This window comes from Propithecus coquereli, unplaced genomic scaffold (genome assembly GCF_000956105.1).
Source record: "Propithecus coquereli isolate 6110/MARCELLA unplaced genomic scaffold, Pcoq_1.0 Scaffold533, whole genome shotgun sequence".
In the NCBI taxonomy this organism is placed as follows: domain Eukaryota; kingdom Metazoa; phylum Chordata; class Mammalia; order Primates; family Indriidae; genus Propithecus; species Propithecus coquereli.
In genome coordinates this window covers 1,467,320-1,486,940 of record NW_012151208.1, presented here as the reverse complement: position 1 = coordinate 1,486,940, position 19,621 = coordinate 1,467,320, and the positions used below count along the sequence as shown (strand labels likewise).

General features: G+C 46.4%; 1 protein-coding gene across 1 annotated transcript in view; it reads right to left on the bottom strand.

The window, feature by feature from the left end:
• The window catches only part of RIN2 (Ras and Rab interactor 2), a 97,744-nt gene that overhangs the window by 25,509 nt on the left and 52,614 nt on the right, over nt 1-19,621 (bottom strand). The window contains exons 3-6 of the mRNA XM_012657227.1: nt 13,554-13,746; nt 10,246-10,357; nt 7,201-7,273; nt 1,631-1,722 (exon numbers count right to left, since the gene is read on the bottom strand). Coding sequence (XP_012512681.1) covers nt 1,631-1,722; nt 7,201-7,273; nt 10,246-10,357; nt 13,554-13,746 — 470 coding nt within the window. The remainder of the gene's footprint in view (nt 1-1,630; nt 1,723-7,200; nt 7,274-10,245; nt 10,358-13,553; nt 13,747-19,621) is intronic.

Sequence of the window (19,621 nt, the reverse complement as noted above, 5' to 3'; positions counted from 1 at the left end):
TTGTTACAACCTAAGCTCTGCAAAGGCCATCTGGGCTCCCTGACTTGCTTTACAAAAACCGAGTCAATGTAAAAAGCAACATCACCCTTCCCAATCAACTTCTCCTGGGATGTCCTCCACAGAGGCAGCTGCCAGCCCGGGAATCGGGACTTGAAGTTCCCCTTTAACAGGCAGGACCAGCAGCTGAGGCTGGGGAATGTTTCACAATCTGCCTGGGGTTTTACACATTCAGCATTAAAACCCCAAGAGGAGGAAAATGCCCTCGTGGGTCCATCAGCAAAAATCACGACAGCAAACTTATTCAAATGTGAAGTGCAGGTTCAGCCAAATACCTTGGTGGTTTGCGGTGCATGCCTCCTAAATCCTGCAACCTCCTCACCCTGGCTGTAAATACTCGACCCTGTGGAGCGGCACAGATTGCTTATTGCGTCTGTACTGCCTGTGTCTCCTCTTATAGATGGGTCTCGGCTTCCTGTGCAAATGGAGGTGATCAGTGTTGCCCGTTGTCATTTCCACCTGGAATAGGTCACTCTCTCTCTCCAGCTACGCCTGTGTTTGCTTTAAATGTCTTTCTTTCCTTTGGATCCAGAATGGCTGCTACTGGAAGGACTGAGGAGAGGCTTACGCATGGAGCCCCGGCCCTGCCCCGTCTGTGTGGTGACATCCAGACGTTGGTGTCCCTGTCACTTGTTTTGTGAAGTCTATCCTGCATCCCTCCTTCCTCTCCCCCTACTTCTGTGCTGTCCAACATGAGAGCTGACAGATGGCTACTGGGCACTTGAAATACGGCTAGTGCAACTGAGAAACTCAACTTTCATTTAATGTCAATTAATTTAAATTTTAGAACCGATGCTTAGTTCAGTTACTGAATTTTTTTTTTTTTTTTTTTACAAAAATTAAGCCCACATGGATTCCCCAGGGCAATGGGAAAAAGAAGTCAAACTGGATGAGTTGGGTGTCTTGATCCACTGGCAACCATTGTCTAGCTGGACTGTGGGGACTTAGGGGGCATCAGCAAATGAGCAGGAGGGGGAAGCAAGTGCCCAGCTGCCAGAGCCAGGGTCCATGGCCGGGTGGAGATGTGGCGCAGAACAGCAGGACAGGAATTGAACAATAAGAGAGGAAGTGAGACCGATGTTACTCTAGGTGCCTGCACTGTCAAATTCCTCAAGGCACAGAAGTGCCGTCAGTGCCCATGTGACCTTCAAAAATAAAAATCTTGCATGCAAAACGCACTACACTGGATTTCCCTTTCTGTCAAGCACTGCCTTTCCCCAGCAAGATGCCATAGAAAGGGAAGACACTGAGACATTACAGATGTTTACATTAGGACTTTAACATTTTGGGTAGCCCAAACTCATTGATAGGAGAAGGTGGGGAGATCTGGGGGTCACCCAGGCAAACTCAGTACCAGTCTCTTTGAGAATGGGCTGAACATTTGACTTGGCCAGAGAATCTCACAGTGATTAAGGGACCTCAAGGACCTGAAGGCTGAGTTTTGCCATGAAGGTGGGAACTATTTTTGACCGTAGGTGTGTTTGACATAGCAGTGTAGCCTTAGCCAGCCCAAAATTGACTCCGCTCCATGGATTCATTTTTAGATAGACCCAGGCAGGGAGCCCCCACTTACTTAGTCCCAGCTGGGCCAGTTCTTCAAGCTTAGCCTCAGTCTTGGCAGTTGAAATGGCATAAGGCAACTTCAAGGTAAACGGCAGAACATCCCTGATTTTTCAGAAAATAGAGAGAATGTTTGTAATTACGCGTCTGGTTTCCATCTCTTGCATTCATTTTCATCCTAGAGATTTTCTTAGTGTAAGCTGTTGAAAATGTCCTAAACAGACACCATATCGTACCCAACCAGGACTTACCTTTACTGTGATAGGACTCAACACTTACTATTCCTGTCTGAGGACCAAATTTCCCTGCTGGGTGGCTAAAAGGCATGTAGAGTTAATATGAGGATTGGATTATGTTGGCAGATCTATCATACATATAAAACAATATGTACTATTATAATTTGCCAGAAGCTCATTTGAATGCTGGGCTCCACCTCCCCAAGCAGGAATGTGGCATCCTAAACCAAGATTTATTAGCCTGTTGCTTTACACATGGTGGGTTCTCAACAGATATCTGTTGCTTTTACTTGTGACATCTTCCAACTAGCGCCCATATATCCTCCTTCGTGTGCTGAAGACAAAACTTTCCCCTGTGTTTGAAGGCACAGCTTCTCTAGCTTTAATATTCACATGAATCCCTGGGGTCTCGATAGGCTGCATACTCTGATTCGGGAGGTCTGAGTGGGGCCGGAGAGTCAGCATTTCTGCTAAGCTCCTAGGCGATGCTGAGGTTGCAGGACTCTGGACCACACTTCAAATAGGAAGGCAAGACTAAGGCATCTCATGCCAACAACCCCAGTGCCCAAGCAGCACAGTACCATATGCAGCCAGGCAAACATACACAGGGAAACAGGCCCAACAGAAAGGAGCCAAGCAGGCACCAGGGTCCTGTCATAGACGGAGCATAGAGTCGTCATAAGTAGGTGCACCAACCATGATTTGCTTCCTCGGGCAAAGGCAGACTTATCAAACACCTGTTCACATTCATACATGAGGGCTAGGACAATCCTCTGAGCACTGGTGAATTCCCCACGGGGCTAAGCACATGCCTTGCCTGATACAGACAGGGAGAAAGTGTATTTTCAATGAATAAATATTCAATGACAATGGTGACTTTTTTAAAAAGGAGTTTTTTTTTTCAGCAGTGGTATTGGTCTTCAAAGAAAGAATCATTCATTTATTCAACAAATGTTTATGATCATCTATGGTGTGCCAGACAAGGCCCCAGGGGCTGGAAACAAAACAGACAAAAGTCCCTGCCTGTGTGGAGCTTCACTGCAGTGGACTCTGACAGACAATAAGCAAATAGGTAATTCGTGGAATATACAAGAAGGGGGTACGTGACAGGGACAAAAGTAAAACAGGAAAGGGAAATAAATAGTGTTCGTGTGTGAGGGTGGGCCAGACAGGGCTTCATGAGCAGGTGGTGTTTGATTGAAGGTCTAATGGTGGCCAGGGAGTAAACCATGAGGGGAGGAACATTCCAAGCAGAATGAGCAGCATATGCAAAGGCCCTGGAGTCAGCAAGAGTCTGGCATGTATGAAGAACAGCAAGAAAATCATCGTGGCTTGGGGTGGAGTTAGTGAGGGACAAAACTTGGAGCTTCTGCCTGTATTTTGTCATCACAAGATGTCCTGAAAATTTTCACTGAAGAGAATAACTATGTCAAACAACCTCTTGTTTACAGTAAGGTTAGGCAACGTTCTAGGATGAAACAGACTAAATCTGGATGATTGGAGAATTTTGGAACTCTTGAAGCTGTTGACAATGAATAACAAGTTAGTAAGTCAATGAAAAGAACAAAACAAGGATGTTTAGACACTTACTAGTGTCACAAAAGCTCTACTATGCTGCTCATGTCAAGTCAGCAGGCTGCTTTTTCCTAGGGTGTCAAGCCCAGGTCACCACCTGCTTCCATGAGACCCTTTCACCTGTCCCCAAATGTTATGAGCATCTCCCCTTTGCTTGTCTACTTGTGTCTGTTTGAGAGGAGGCAGGTGGAGCTTCAGGAGATGGCAGTGTTCGTATTAATAACAGCTGCTGCCTGACCTGGCCGGGGGTGGGGGTGGGGCAGTGCAGTGACCCTGATTATAATCTGAAATGAAGATTAATGGGAACCACAACTGTGTAACACCAAAGCATCCTGTAAATATATGTTTGTATGGCTGGACCAACATAATTAAAATCTACTTTCTTTAGACAAGTTGGGGGAAAAGCCGCATACAACAAAACCAACCTATGTTTATTTTAAGCTTTTACCTTGCTCAATGCAGTACCCGGAGCTTAAACAACCCGTGATCGGTTTGGGTTTTTCTTAATGATATGACAGGAAGCCATACCTGTCATTTGTTAATGGATGGTTTTAGGCTTTGATCTTCTAGAAAATTAGATGTTCTACATGAGTCCTCTCCCACTGTCCTGCCCAGGGTGTATCCCAGCATCTTCACACACACACACGCACACACACACACACACACACACACACACAGGGACACTTCCCTCTCACTCACACTGTGTTAAAGAAAGGGGCCCCAATTCTAAAGCTTGCATAACACACAAACTAAAGGCATCATCTTCAATATGTTTCACCCAATAATTTCCATACATGCACAATCTATTAATAGATTTATCTTCATTTTGCTCTATGTGTAGTATTTCTAAAGGGGATGGGACTTACATTATTGAGCAGCCACTATTGCACTGCACCAAGCACTTTAAGTCATCTGGGGCCCACACACGACCCTGGGAGGAAGCCGTCATGCTCCCACTCTATGGATCAGGAGCATGTGACAATGTAGACAGGTCAAGTCCCTGGCACAGAACTAATGGAGGTGAAGTGGGGGTTGGAACCCAGGCATGTTGGACCACAAGGTCTGTGCAGCTGTATAGTATGGTGGGAAAACATGGGCTCTGGCATCAAGGCAGGCCTGGGTTCACATCCTATAACTGCTACAGATTGATTGAATGATTATGGGCAAGTACCTCCCTCTCTCCACCTCGGTGTCTTCCTGGTCCTAATTTACAGGGGCGCCATGAGGATTAGACATGATGTATGTATGGTGCCTAGCACAGATACAGCAGACATCTAAACTTACTATTTCCTCTATCTCCTTGATATACAAAGTGAGGTCCAAGCACCAGCAGCTGTGGCCTCATCACCTGGGAGCGTGTTGGAAATGCAGAATCTCAGGCACCAGCCCAGAACCACAGAGTCGTATTCTGAGTCTCAACTAGATCCCAAGTGATTTAGTGCACATGAAGGTGTGAAAGGCAGTTCTCTCCACTACACTGATCACAACACACACACACACACAGCTACTAGGCATTGGTGGTCAAGGTCTGCAGTCACTATTCGTATTCTCAACTATTCTCCTTCTTCTTCTTCTTCTTCTTCTTCTTCTCTTTTTTTTTTTTTTGAGACAGAGTCTTGCTCTGTCACCGGGGCTAGAGTCCAGTAGCATCATCATAGCTCACTGCAACCTCAGAATCCTGGGCTCAAGCGATCTTCCTCCCTCACTCTCCCAAGTAGCTGTGACTACAGGTGTGTGCCACCATGCCCACCTAATTTTTCTATTTTTTGTAGAGATGGAGTCTTGCTCTTTGCTCAGGCTGTTCTTGAAATCCTGGCCTCAAGCAATCCTCTCACCTCAGCCTCCCAGAGTGCTAGGATTACAGGCATGAGCCACCGCACCTGGCCCCCACTGTGCTTTTCATGGAGCCTTCCTGATGCCGCAAGTCCTATGCTTACTGATCCATGAATGCCCTTGTCCAGTGCACTCCCTGTGAGACAGCACAGCTGAGAATCCGATCCCTTTCTCTATTTGAGTATGTTTATGCACTAATCATCAACTAAAGTATTTCACAAATATTTTGCTAAGTCTGGGTCAAATCTATAGCTGACTACCAAGAACGTAGATGAGTAGCATACAAAGAGAAACAAAAACATCAAGTACTTTTGCATTTGGGGGAAAAAGGGGGGAAATTAATCTTTGGGCCTCCCTAGTTGCAAAATGTCAATGTTGAGGTTTTTTTCTGTAAGTAACTTACGTTGGTGTCATGTTTTGTTGTTTACAAGGCTTTCATATGCTTTATCTCCTTTACTCATCAAATAGTCCTGGACAGCAGGTATTCCAGTCTATCATGAACACTGATGGCATCTTTTCTGTGCAGTTGCAAATATCGCTTTGTGGGTGTAACGATCATTCTAGACAACAGTACGATTACCAACGAGAAAACTGTGAAGGGTAAACATCAGTCGACTTCACCTCCGGCTGACATGCCAGCACTGAGACTTACTCCTCAACTTGGCTGGCTCCAGGTGTGGTTCCCTGAGGATGTGTGTGTGAGGGTGTGTGAGTGTGAATGTGTGTGTGTGTGTGTGTGTGTGTGTGTGTGTGTGTTGGGGACTGTGCTTCTGTACCAGCCTCCTCTCTTTGGACAAGACATTTCCTTACACAGGCTGGAAGGTCCTACCAAACCATGGCGGGCAGGTGGCATCCTCTTGGGGGGACCCTCACAGGGTAGTAGTTCGGTTCTAGGTAATGACCTCCTTTCTTCCTGCTGGTGAGTAGCGCTGAATTCCCCCTCTGGAAGTGCCTCTCTGTCCTCAGGCCTTTGATTGTGTGGCTTTGCCTAGCCCAGAGACCTGCAGGAGGTAAAGCACTTCATGCCTGCTCTCTGGCAGGGTCTAGGCAATGAGCCCGAGGAACATGTAACTCGTCTTTGAGAAATAACCTCATCCTTAAATTAAAATAAAACAAATCAAACCCAAACAGACTCCTCAGCCTAAATGTGTGACAGCTGTGAGAAGTGATCTTAGAAAACAACCCTAGTAATGCATTTCTCTGTCTCCACTGTATCAGCTGCAATGGACAAACAACAGTAAGAGGAGGTGATGTCAACCTCTGCAGATAAGAAGAGTTTCGATTCTTAATCACTGAGAACACTTGATCTGAAACACTGCTATTACTAGAAAGAAAAGAAAAACAATTTTTAAAATGAAAGCCTTCCTCAACTCATACCCTTCTGACACTGATTAACATTCTGATTTTGGGCTTAACTTCACGTAGCCTGAAACAGCGGCTCTGGTTATGAAAGTGACATGAGCACCCAGTTGGCCTGAGGGACAGTAGTGTAAGATTTATGGGCTGGTTTAAAGAACCCACATTGGTAGAATGAACTCCATCCCTTGAAGCATTTTGGAAACATTATCACGAAACTTTAAATGTTACTGGTTTGCATCATCGGCCCCTTTCTGTGTGCGCGTGTATGTGTATGTATGTGTGCATGGAAGTGCTGTGTTTACTTATGTGCCTGTGTTTGTGTGTGTTTCCTGCTTGATGGATTTGGCTGAAAGGAGCCTTGGGAGCAGCTTGAAGACATAATCACATTAATGAGAATTTATATCTGGAGTGGCCAGGGTAGCTGGTTCCACCTTAAGCCTGGCATGCGGGACGTGGTGAACATTTTATTTAAGTAGCTGATCCTTTCACTGACATCCCAGATCCCTCAAGATATGTCAGGCTGGTTACATCGCACACACCAAGCAGGTTCTTGAAATCGTAAGAGAGGAAGAGGCCTTACCTGCTGATGCAGTAGAAAGCAATGAGCCGGAATAAATCCGCAAAACTGATTCCTGAGCCTTCCAGGGAAAAGGCTGGAAAAGAGAGATTTCAGAAACAGCTGAGTTTCCCTGTGCATGTTCTGGGAAAGGCAGGGCCCTCTAGCACCGCCTGTGTCGGCCCGTCTCGGTGCTCTCGAACTAACTACCGTGTGGCTTATCAGAACCAGCTGTGAGGACGATGCATGTCAGCCAACAGCCTGCCCGTAAACAGTCGCACGGCCTGGAAGTTCACTGCTTGACTCACGCCGAGCACGTGCTCCGGTGCTCCGTAAACAGACCAGGACGGACTCCAGTTGCACAACTGCCTTTTTTTTTTTTCCCCAAGTTCAGAACACAAAGTTGGGCAGGGGGAAGGGGCAGTCTGTGTGGAGTGAGAGGCCATTAGCACATGCCGGGGCCTGGGGAACACCAAGACCCACACGTCCCTGGGTCCCTCGACTTTCCTGGGACATGGACTTCCTGGGTCACGCTTCCTTTTGCCAAAACAGGACACCTCTGGTAGAGGCACAGGGCAGAAGGAATGCGAAGCGGGAGGATATGACGAGGTTCCCTTAAATCAACTTTGGGTTAAATTCAGTACGAAACATTCTAAAACCCATTTCCTTGAGTGTCACTCCCTGCTCCACCCCTACCCCAGTGTACAAATTTCCTAACGGGGAAGATCCGTTCTGGCAGGGTGGGGTGGCATTTTGTACCTCTTCCAAATGGGGGCGCAGTCAGTGGCTGACTTCGAATACTCACGAGTTTGCCAACCACCCTTCAGGCCACCTCGGCTGAACTCTTGCCACACTGTCACTCCCCCAAAACATTCCAGATAGCCTCAGTGTAGGAAGATTTCCTCAATCGGCTGCATTTTCTCCCCCTTTTAAACACTCTGTTCCCTCATTTATTTTGCTTATTTGCTATTTTGTATTATTTTATTTATTTAGCATTTCTCTAGTACCCCAAAACACATCCATACCTCTATACCTATATGATCACAGACAGACACACACACAAAAACAACAAACACATGTAGCACAGTTGATTGAGTTATGTAGGAGGGAACTGATTTGGGGTAGGTTAACTTCTCTGAGCCTCAGTTTTCTCGTCTGTAAAATGGACTGTAACAGTACTCTCCTTTTCTCCCAGGAGGGTACTAGTGGGAACCAAAATTTTAAAAAATGAAATAACTTATGTGAAAGCATTGTATACAAACATGAAATGATGTTTATTATTAAACAGCATCGTCCTGAAGTTATGACAAAAACATCTTTTTTTTTTTTGAAGAGACAGGTCTTACTCTGTTGCCCAGGCTGAAGTGCTGTGGCTCGATTACAGCTCAATGTCAACCTTGAACTCCTGGGCTCAAGCGATCCTCCCACCTCAGCCTCCTAAAGTGCTGGGATTACAGGCATGAGCCATGGCATCCGGCTCTGCATGTTTTTATAGCAAGTCTTTCCTCCACCCCAGTTTGTAGAGAAGACAGGCAGGCCCTGGCCGGGAAGGGGCCATCGTGGTGGGGCCCAGGCCTGTGGTCACTGGTTATGAACAGGTTAATGTTTTGCTCAAACTAGCTCTTCCAACCCCTAAGTCACCTGGAGAGGATGAGGGAAGTGATAGAGGTTTTGTATACTTAGGAAGAAAAACCTCCAACCACAGGGACCTCGATGAACAACAAGGAAACTTTCACAAATGTTGCCTGTGCTTCTAGAAGGGGAAAGGAAGTGGCTTCCAGACCAACACATCATGGTTACCTTTGGATATTAGGAAGGATTTAAAAACCAGTTGTATCTGCGGCTTCTTGGTTCACAGACTTTCAAAAGCCAACTCTGGATGATGTAATTCACTTAATATGAACTCATTATCTTTAAAACAGTGGGTTTGAATCGTGTCTTCTGATCACCTTCTAATGCATTTGCGTTATTTGCCGGGCTGCACCCAACCGTGCACCTTTCAGGCTGAAGTGTTTCCCTGGCATCCGCGACCTTGGGAGATCCGGGTTTACAATTGAACTGGAGGCGGATCGCATTCAGGCTGGCAGGTTTTACTTCTGCCAGAAGTGTCTCCTCCACAGACTAAGTTAAAGGTCATCGGGCTCAGCAAGACTGTGCACTCCAGGCCAAGTACAATCTCATCTCTGCCTTACGGTGACCGCCATATCTTTGGTTTCTTTACATGCAGGAACCGAGGCGACTGGGGGAAACTGAGACATGAGTGAGAGTCCTAGTCTCAATCTCACTTCCCCACTTGCCTCTCAGGCCTTCAACCCCCACCGTGCTAACCCAGGATTTCCAGCAAAGCCTCCGTCCCCTTTGGTGTGCAGACCCATCTCCCCATCCTTTCTGAGAGCTTGGCAGTACATCAGAACTGTGTGTTCCCTTTTTTATTTAAAACTTGGCCTCCAACACTTCAGATTTCCAATGACCAAAAAGTGGATAGCCACCACGCAGTGGCAGAAAGAAAACCGATGCCACTGAGCACCTCCCTGCCTTCAAAACATTAGCCAAAGGGATGGATTATGCCTCTGATTGGCTACATTTCATAGAAGACTATATGGTGATTACCTGAAAGGAACACATCTGCTCAAGGATTATTTATGCACAAAGATGCGCAGAAACATGCTTTAGCATTAGATCCTGTAGATAGGCTTTTTCTCTAAAGACTTCCCTGCAGCTTAGTCATCACGCACCTGGAAACCAAATCCATGCTCTGCTTACCTGGGAAGGGGCAAAGAAGCCAACCTCTGTTAGGCCCCTAACATATGCCAAGCAATAAGCCACACACTTCACACACAGGTTTAGTGTGTTTAATTGACCTGTTAGCAACTCAGGGGTTACCATCAGCCCATTATACAGAGGAGAAAACTGAGGCTCCTGAGGTAGATTACCTGCCTAGTCATTCAGTGCTAGGACTCAGACCCACGCATGTCTGTCCCAAAGCCCAGGCTCCTTTCGCTTCCCCTCCCTTGAGAGCCCCAAAGGCCCTCAGCTCAACCAGGACCTAACCATCCAACAGCCACTTACTATATGTGCTTTCCTTTATGGCAAATTCCTTGAGTGGAGTTCCAAATTCACAGGGCAGGCGAAGGGAGAGGACTTTCTTCTGCATTTTGGTGGATTTATGAACCAGGAAGATCTAGTGCAGGGAAAAGACAGTCAAGCTTAGGAAATGTCTAGAAGGTTGGAACCTGAGCATAAGATTTCCCTCATACCTGCTTCCTAGTTGAACTGCATGGCTCAGTGCAGGAAACTCTACTGCCAGAGAAGGGGGTGCGCAGAGAGCATGCTGCAGACACTTTTCTTTGATAACTGGCTTCAAAAGAATCCTACTTTCCGTTTGATAGATCCTTCTCCCTGCAGCTAAGAACTCCCCTAGTCTGCATAAACATTTTCAGTTTTACTGCTGGGATTACATATTCGCCAACCCCTGTCTTTTGTGGGCATCTTAGCTGATGAAACCTAACTTCTAAACACAGGTAATGTGGCTAAACTGCAGGCGGTGAATTGGGAGCTCATTGGCCAATTTGGCTCATAGGTGTATTTTAAGATAGGAATTTGAATTTGTTGTCAACAGTGAAAAAGCAGAAGTTGTTTTGGTTTTTGTTTCCACATTAAAATCTGAATTTTTAGCTTCTCTTGGAAAATGACACGATATAGCAAGACCAGGCTTGATGGCAAGCAACAGTCTGCTGGAGCTGAAAACTGGCTGCTCCATTTGGGAGGTGGGTGGATGTGCTCTGAGGTCCACCCCAGCCAACACGGAGGCTGTCCATTTACTCCTGACTCACTTAACGTTCCGCCAGTTCCCTCCAGATCCTAATATTGTCTTCAGACATGTGCTTTAAACAAGCCCAACTCCCATTGCTGGCCCCAGTCACTGCAGATATGAGTATGTCATGTATTGCTGTGCAGGCCGTGCACTGCACAACTCCAGGAAGCACATTCACCTAGCCTACAAATTGAATGGCACTCCCTGAGTGTACAGTCTGGCAGTCTGGCTGAGACCTGCTTCCCTTCTGGGCTACATGACCCTTCTCCAAGGATCCTAACCTGTTCTGTTTCTTGAACTACTTCTCTTTCCTCTACACTTGAATACCTACTCTCCACCCTTCCAGTCCCTTACCTTTCTACAGCCTTCTATTTTTTTCCATCTAATGTTCACTCTGCTCCTTATGTCCAGTTAATAGCTCCTAAGATAACTTTTTGAGGGTATGGGGGGCACGTATAGGAATTGGGTGTCTGATGAGGACAGAGACAGGAAGACTTTTGAGCACATCCAGTAGCAGGTCCGGGAGTCAGTATCTCCCGGACACCCTAAAACTGAAGCAGATGTTTCCTAAATAGCTTCCTGTGGGTCAGAGGCCAAAGCACTGTTGGTGGGAAGAGAGGAAGTGTTCCTCCATTTTGCGGATAGGGACCTACCAGAGCCTCGGGGGTTGGGGAAAGTACAACCTCTAGGCCTTATTTTCGGGAGGACTGCAGCCTTGTGTCAGGACTGGCAAAGTCTGGCCTACGGACCAAATCCCTCCAGCCACATGTTTTTGTAAGTACAGTTGTAGTGAAACACAGCCGCCCCTTACATGCTGCTTACATGGTGTCCATGGCTGCTTTTGCACGACAATGGCAGAGTGGAATAGGTGTGATGCAGACTGCATGGCCAGCACAGATGAAAATATTCACACTCTGGCCCTTTACAGAAGCCGTCTGGGGCCCCCTGTCCTAGGGTGTAGATTAATTAAGGATGGGGCATGCCAGAGACCCATTTCACTCACGCCACCAGGGCCAGTCTCTCAAGTCCTCCTCCCTCGCACACTGTCAGCCACCGGCTCCTCCCTCTCCATTCATTCTTGCCTCTCCTGTCCTCGCCCTTTCCCCACCTGCCTGAGCTCGTCTGGTAGGCCCCGTCCAGGGATTGGCAGGTGAAGGAGAGCACACACTGCCTGGCTTGTCCCATGCAGGTCTTGGCAGGAATGGACACGACCTGCCCCTGGTGGGGGAGCTGGCAGGGAGGGGACCTGGCGCCTAGCAACTCAGAGACTTTCCTCTTCACAGTTTTTTGCAGCAATGCAAGAGCAGACAACTCGGCTGGCAGAGAGTGAGGGAGCCCACGTGGGAGGAGATGTCCTCATCACAGACAGCAGCACTAGTGTCAACAGCCCATGCACTGGCCAAGGAGCTCTCTGCAGAGGTGACCGAGTACTGTGCCTCGTCACCCTCAGCTCATCCCAACACAGGTCTTAGTTCTGCCTGTTTCTGTCCTATGAGAAATAATAATGACCCACTTACATGTAAAAAAAAAAGTGAGTACAGACAGGTTCTGGCTGCTAGGAAACTCAAAACATTATCTTTGTGCCGAATGGTTATGACATTCCTCAGCCAGCTACTGCTAAAATTTTCTCCTTGCCCCTCTACCTAATAGAGTTTCTATCTGTTGTCATATGCCATTTTGTCCTATGTCACCTGTGATTTATTGTATTTATTCTTTGTTTAGAAGTAGACACTATACACAAGTGCTGTCCAATAGAATTTTCTGCAGCAATGAAAGTGATCCACATTGTGTGCCATCCAATATGGTAGCCACCTGTGGTTAGGGAGCACCTAACATGTGGTTGGGGCAAACAAGGAACTGAATTTCTTATTTACGCTAACTCATGTAAATCTAAGGAGCTCATGGGGCAAGAAGCTACCATATCGGACAACACAGGACATACTGATCACTGAATGACATTTTTTTCAGGAACTTTTGTAAGTCATGAAGTGGTCTTGATGAGACAAGACAGTGACCTTGGAGAGACAGAGGCTGAAGAAGCTAAATTGGACTTTGATCCACGTGGAAAGCCATGAAGAAAGCCCAAGAAAAAGAAGATTACATCAGCAGCCAGAACAGACATAGACCTTTTGAAGGTTGGGTCCCAAGTGGCATGACTGGGCCCTGGCAGGGTTCTCAGGCTTGGAATGAAAGGGAAGAAGCAGAGGCCACTGAGGACCCCAGAACAGACTCATCCTCAATGCCCAGGCATAAGTGGTCAGGCCCAGGGCCCTTGGCCAGTGGGCCCTGCTCATTGGCTGGTGTGGGGGAATCCTGCTGAGTTCTGCACCCGCCGTGGTAACCGAGCAGATGAGGACAGAGGCAATCATCGAGGACTCTGTCACTAGGAGTTGGCTCCATAGTTTCCAGAATTTCCCTGCATTGTAACACATGTACACACTGGGAACCATGCTCCCTATAAGCTAGGAAGAACTTTCTGGAACTTAACTTCAAATGTTTGTTTTTAAGGCCGCAGCAGCAGCCCTGCCTGCCTCAACCTGTTTCCAGAGGTTCTGAGTCTTACCCCTGGAGGCTGGGACTGCAGGACCTCTGCCACCTCCTCCTCGCTCAGACCCAGCTGCAGCCAGATGGGGTGGGTGTGGAGGAGCCGGTCCAAGACGCTGAGCCTGTTGGAGAGGCTGTCATAGCCGGAGTCCCGGGCACAGGTCTTCACGCCCTCGTCGTCAGAATAACTGCCATCCTTGTGTCTTACCATGCTAGGAGAGAGAGAACGGGCAGGGTCAGATGTCTGCAGTGCAGTTTCCCTAACGATGAGACCATCCCTGCGAGCTCGTTGGCCAGGCCTCTCATAGCACACACACCATCCTGTGACACCACCGTATTCGTCCTCTCTTCCAGGCTGGAAGCGTTCTGAGGGCAGACGCAATGTCGTATTTCTCACTTTGTGTTCCTAATATTAAGGAAAAACGCCTTTTACTTGACAGATCTGACCTTCTATTTTTACTCCCACTTTCAAAAGGTTCTAAGTATCCTAAATACCATTTAGTTCAGACTCTGTCTTCTGGCATAAAACATTTCTGACTTTGAGGACAGAACCCTAAATGCTAATTCCATGCGTGGTTACCATGAGGTTGTAATGCTCAGTGGTACCGTGACCCTGATCTAAAGGCAAAATGAAGGCACACACACTCATTTTGTACCTTTATTTCTTCTTACAAATCTAAGCATTTTTACTGCTAACATTATTTATAATAAAACCTCCCAGTGGAGTGGTGCTGTGCTACTATTAAATTAATATTGACATTATTCATAATAACCAACAAGCAGAAACAACCCAAATGTCTGTCAACTGATGAGTGGAGAAATAAAATGTGGTCTATCCTTATAATGGAATATTATTCAGCCATAAAAAGGAATGAAGCACTGACACATACGATAGCATGCATAAGCCTTGCAAACATTATGCTCAGAGAAAGAAGCCAGGAGCACGGACCAGATACTGTATGATTTCATTTACATGAAATGTCCAGAACAGGCAAATCCACAAAGACAGAACGTAGGTTAGTGGTTACCAGAGAATGGGAAGTGATTGCAAATAGGTACCAGGTTTCTTTTTGGGGTGATGGGAATGTTCTGGTATTAGACAGTGGTGATAATTTCACAACTCTGTGAATATACTAAAAACCTCTGAGTGAATCATACACTTTAAAAGGGTGAATTTTATGGCATGTGAATTGCATCCTAGTAAATAAGCCACATTGACCTCTTTTGGTGTCAACACTGATTCTGTTAGCGAGTGTTAAATCCCCATTTTACAAATAAGAAGACTGAGGCCCAAGAAGTGATTGAGCTGTCTGAGTTATAATAGCCATGTAGTGGCAGAACTAGAAATTAAAAAAGATCTGGTGTTCATCCAACTTTGTGGGTAACAAGTCAGATTGGAATATGGAATAGTTTGCAACTAGGTGGTGGCTGCTATATGCCAAGCCCTTTACAAACATTCTCTTATTATTATTATTATTGTTTTTGAGACATGGTCTCACTCTGTTGCCCCAGCTAGAGTGCATTGGTTTCATCATAGCTCATTGCAACCTCGAACTCCTTGGCTCAAGTGATCCTCCTGCCTCAGCCTCCCAAGTAGCTGGGACCACAGGTGTGTGCCACCACGCCCAGTTAATTTTTTCTATTTTTAGCAGAGACAGGGTCTTGCTCTTTCTTATTCAGTCTGGTCTTGAACTCCTGACCTCAAGTGATCCTCCGGCCTTGGCCTCCCGGAGTATTAGGATTACAGGCGTGAGCCATCGCACCTACCACGTTCTCCTGTTTACTGTTCGCAACAGCCCTGAACAATGGGCACTGTGATCCCAGTTTTATAAAAAGAGGACTGAGAGGCTCAGATCGGTTAGTTAAGTATCTTGCTCAAGGTCATGAGGGAGAGGGTTGAAATTCCCATCCGGGGCTGCTTAGCTCTGGGGTTTCTCTCCCTGGGTCTCCAGGAGCAGGTCACCAGTGCGGGTCCTGGAGCAGCAGGAGGGACGTCAGACCTGATCACTTGTGTCCAAAGCTGCAGCTTGTGGTGCACACGATCTTCAAACCTCTGCACCCAAAGAAACACTAGAGTGTGGTTTGACAAAGTCTTCAACCCTGAGAAGGATGGATGATGAAACCAGATGTAAGGTGAGGGTAGGGAAATTTATAAAAGGAAGAATGATATTTTCGTGTGGACAATTCTACTCTTAAGAGGTGGGATTGAACATAGAAGAAGCCAAGCCTGTCGTTTCCGGGTGTGCAGACTCAATACCAAGACCCACAATGACAGCATGTGCACTGGCCAGACATGCTACCCTGAATTTTCCTCCTCACCTTCTTGACTTTCTTCAGGTCTAAAGAATCCCACTCTTCCATTCAAAATTTACCTTTTATTTTCTCTGAAATATGTGAAAGTTTTCCTTTACTCCTGGTACAAGTTTCCAGATAGGAGACTTTGTGCCAAAAAGGAACAGTTTCTCTTTCTGCGAATGCCATTCCAGGGCCTCCGGGTATTTGGAAGCGAATATTTGCAGTTGAAAGAACACACTCTTCAAAGGAAGCTGGTGTTAAAATTCCTTTCATACAAGGTAAAAGAGCCAGCTTTAGACCAGCAATTCTCAGCCCTGGCTGCCAGTAAAAGTCACCTGGGGAGCCTAAAAAAATTTCAATAGCAAGACTGCACCCTAGATCAAATAAATGAGACACTTTGGGGTGGGACATGAGTATCTGAATTTTTTAAAGTCCCCCAGGGGAATCCCAATGCAAAGCCAAGTTTATAGCCGCTGGTTTGGATCAGGGCTTGAATCACCCAGGGTTTGTTAAGCCACAGATTCCTGGTTGCAGCCCCGGAGACTCTGGTTCTGCAGGTTTGGGGTGGGCCAGAGATGCTGTATTTCTTGCAAGCTCTGGGTGACACCAATACGGCCAATCTGAGGACCACACTTTGAGGAACACTTGCTTGAGATCTGAGAGCAAAACACACACATTGATTCAGAATCAATTAGGTGTTTTGTTTTGTTTTTTGTTCTTTTAGGGGGCTGGGGGAGGGGGTTGAATAGCATGCCACTGCAAGAATTCTTGGAACCTAAATAAAGAAACGTTTCATCCCTGCCATCTCAGGTTGGCCATCTTTCGCCAAGACCAAATTCGACAGTCTCTAACACGGCAATCGTGGTGCTCATGTGTGCTGAGAGTAAACATGTTGACACTTCTTCCTTCCCTAGAAGGGAACATCCTGTGACTCCTCAGTTGTTTCAAGGAGCTAAAAAGCCTTTGTTCTGACAATTGACCTCAACCTTAAAAGCCAGGGCCCAGACAGGAAGACGGTGAGTAAGATTCGTGGGGCCTTATAAAGGAGCAGCCATAAATTAGACCTTGTCTTTGCAAATGACTAAGCCAACTCTTTGATTCAGCCAATCATTTGAGGCTTACAGCATATTATTACAGGACAAATTGGCTTTTATCAGGGACAACCTTCAGGAAAGAACAAACGAATGAGAGGTTGAACCTGTAGTGGATGCTACTGGCGCCCCACCCAGAACCCCCACTAGAGCAGGGTGCCGTGAGCGTTGGCTGCTGAAAGCCCACAGCTGCCCCACCTCCTAGAAATGCCCAGGAAGGTATGCCCTCTCCCTGGGAGCAGACCCATTGCTGGCTGCTCCTGAGAGCCTCCCTCAATGAATCACTTGAACATGAATCCCCGAATCAGGCTCTGCTTCTAGGGAACTTGACCCAAGTAAGACAGAACCTGATGAGCTCAGTAGAAACTACTGATTTCTAAGACAGATGTCTGCATGGAAATGGGAGGGCAGGCAGAGAATGAGTGACTTATACAAGGTAAACCACTGCAACATAATCCAGGCATTCTAATAAAGATGTGGTCACGGTGGGATGGCCAGGGTGCCAGCCTCAGGGAGGGAAGCGTGGTGTCCCTCTCCTAACCTGGCCAGGCACACGAGACCTTGGTCAGGTCCCTTTTTGAACCTGTCTTTTTTTTTATTCCGGGGTATTGTGAAGGTACAAACATTATGGTTACACTTTATGTCTTTGCCTCACCCAAGTGCGGGTTAAAGGCATGCCCTTCCCCTGAACCTGTCTTTTTGATCTGAAAATGGTAAATAATAATATCTCTACCACCAGCGAGAAATTAATGCAGGCAAACATTGTCAACGGGTGCTAAAACCAGCAGGTGAAAGATGGTTGGGAAACAGGATACTCACAGTCTTAAAATATTACCCCACAGATCACTTAATGATGTACAAAAATGAAAAGATATCCTGACCATGGAAGAACCTGGAAGACACCATCTTATCCAAGTGATGTGCATTAACCCCTCTAAAAATGAGACACCTTGGTACCGCATGGCTGCGATGGGAAGCTCTGAGAAGGAGAGCACATCGCCCATGTGGTCTTTCTTGCTCCCAGATATGCTAACCTGAATCTGCACAGGAAAAAACAATCGGACAATTCCAAATGCAGACACTGTCTGCGAAACTAATAGCCTAAACACTTCAAAATGTCAGTGTCACGAAAGATTTTTTAAAAGGCTGTAGGATTACCACAGATTCAAGAAGAAGAAAGAGATGTGACGACGACATTGAGTGCACAGACTTGCTCTTCTATGGCATCAGGATTAAAAACATTATAAAGGACAATTGAAGATATTTGAGTAAGGGTATCTATTAGATAATATTGTATTAATGTTTAATTCTGCAGTGAGATAATTTTTTTATTATTATATAGGAACATGCTCTTATTCTTAGGAGATACACACTGAAGAATAAAGGGGCAAAGTGTGGAAATACTTGCAAGTATCAGATGGTTGGCCCTCCAAAAGTAAGAAAAAATAGAGATAAATCAAATGCAGCAAAATTAGGTGAACAGTACTACTCTTGCAACTCTGTTTACTGTAACGTTTGAAATTTCTTAAAATAATAGGTTGGAGAAAAAGTAATAATATCTACCGTATCACTGGGCTTTTATGAGTATAAAGTTCATTTATGTATTCAAATATTACTACTATGTCTACATGTCTAGGCCACTGTCATGGGGAGAGATACAGACCCAGTGAGACCTACATGTGAAAACACTGGGCAAACTATACACGTGTGAGAGCTCTAGGGGCAGAGAACAAACACTCACCAGGAAACTCACATCCTACATCTGTCCCCATTTCAACCCAGCCTGGGCCTCATGGCTCTGTAGCAGATGGTGGATGCTGCACCCACTCCAGCATCAGCTACTGCCCAGTCACAACTGCTTTAGGGGTCTTTGCAGTGTGGAACGGGAGGGGCCTTTCCACTGGGCTGGATTCCCTTTATCCCAGGGCCAGTCACTAGCAGCCTAAGGAGGCAGAAAAAGAAGTGATTGCAGAAAGCGCAGTCTGAGTAGGACAACCAGGCAGATGCTAGTCTTAGTTTTATTAAAACTGACAGAATCAGATTCATCTCAGCGAAACTGTGGACACACGGCAGAGCTTCCCAATGACGGATGCACTTTCTTGTCATAGTCCAGCATTCCAGATGACAGTACAGGCTATCATGAAGCTCCTAATGACCAGGGTCTAGACAAAAGCGTGCTCAGAAGGCCCCCATGCACTTCCCAATACATCACTCCCTCTCCCAAGCTCTATCCCAAACAACACATAGGAAGCCCATGTTTTGACTTTGCGGTGGGCAAAAACAGGTCTGGACGAGGTGGCTCATGCCTAGAATCCCTGCACTTCGGGAGGCCCAGGCGGGAGGATGGCTTGAGGTCAGGAGTTTGAGACTGGCCTGGGCAATAGAGTAAGACCCTGCCTCTACAAAAAATGTTTTAAAAAAATTAGCTGGTCGTGGTGGCACATATCTGTAGTCCCAGCTACTCAGGAGGCTGAAGCAGGAGGACTGCTTGAGCCCAGGAGGTGGAGGCTGCAGAGAGCTATGATTGCACTACTGTACTATAGCCTGGGCAACAAAGTGAGACCTTGTCTCTAAAATAATAATAATGAGACGAAATACACAAAAATTTGCTGTGAGATAGTTTTTTTGTTTTTTGTTTTTCTTTGAGACACAGTCTGGCTCTGTTGCCCTGGCTAGAGTGCCATGGCGTCAGCCTAGCTCA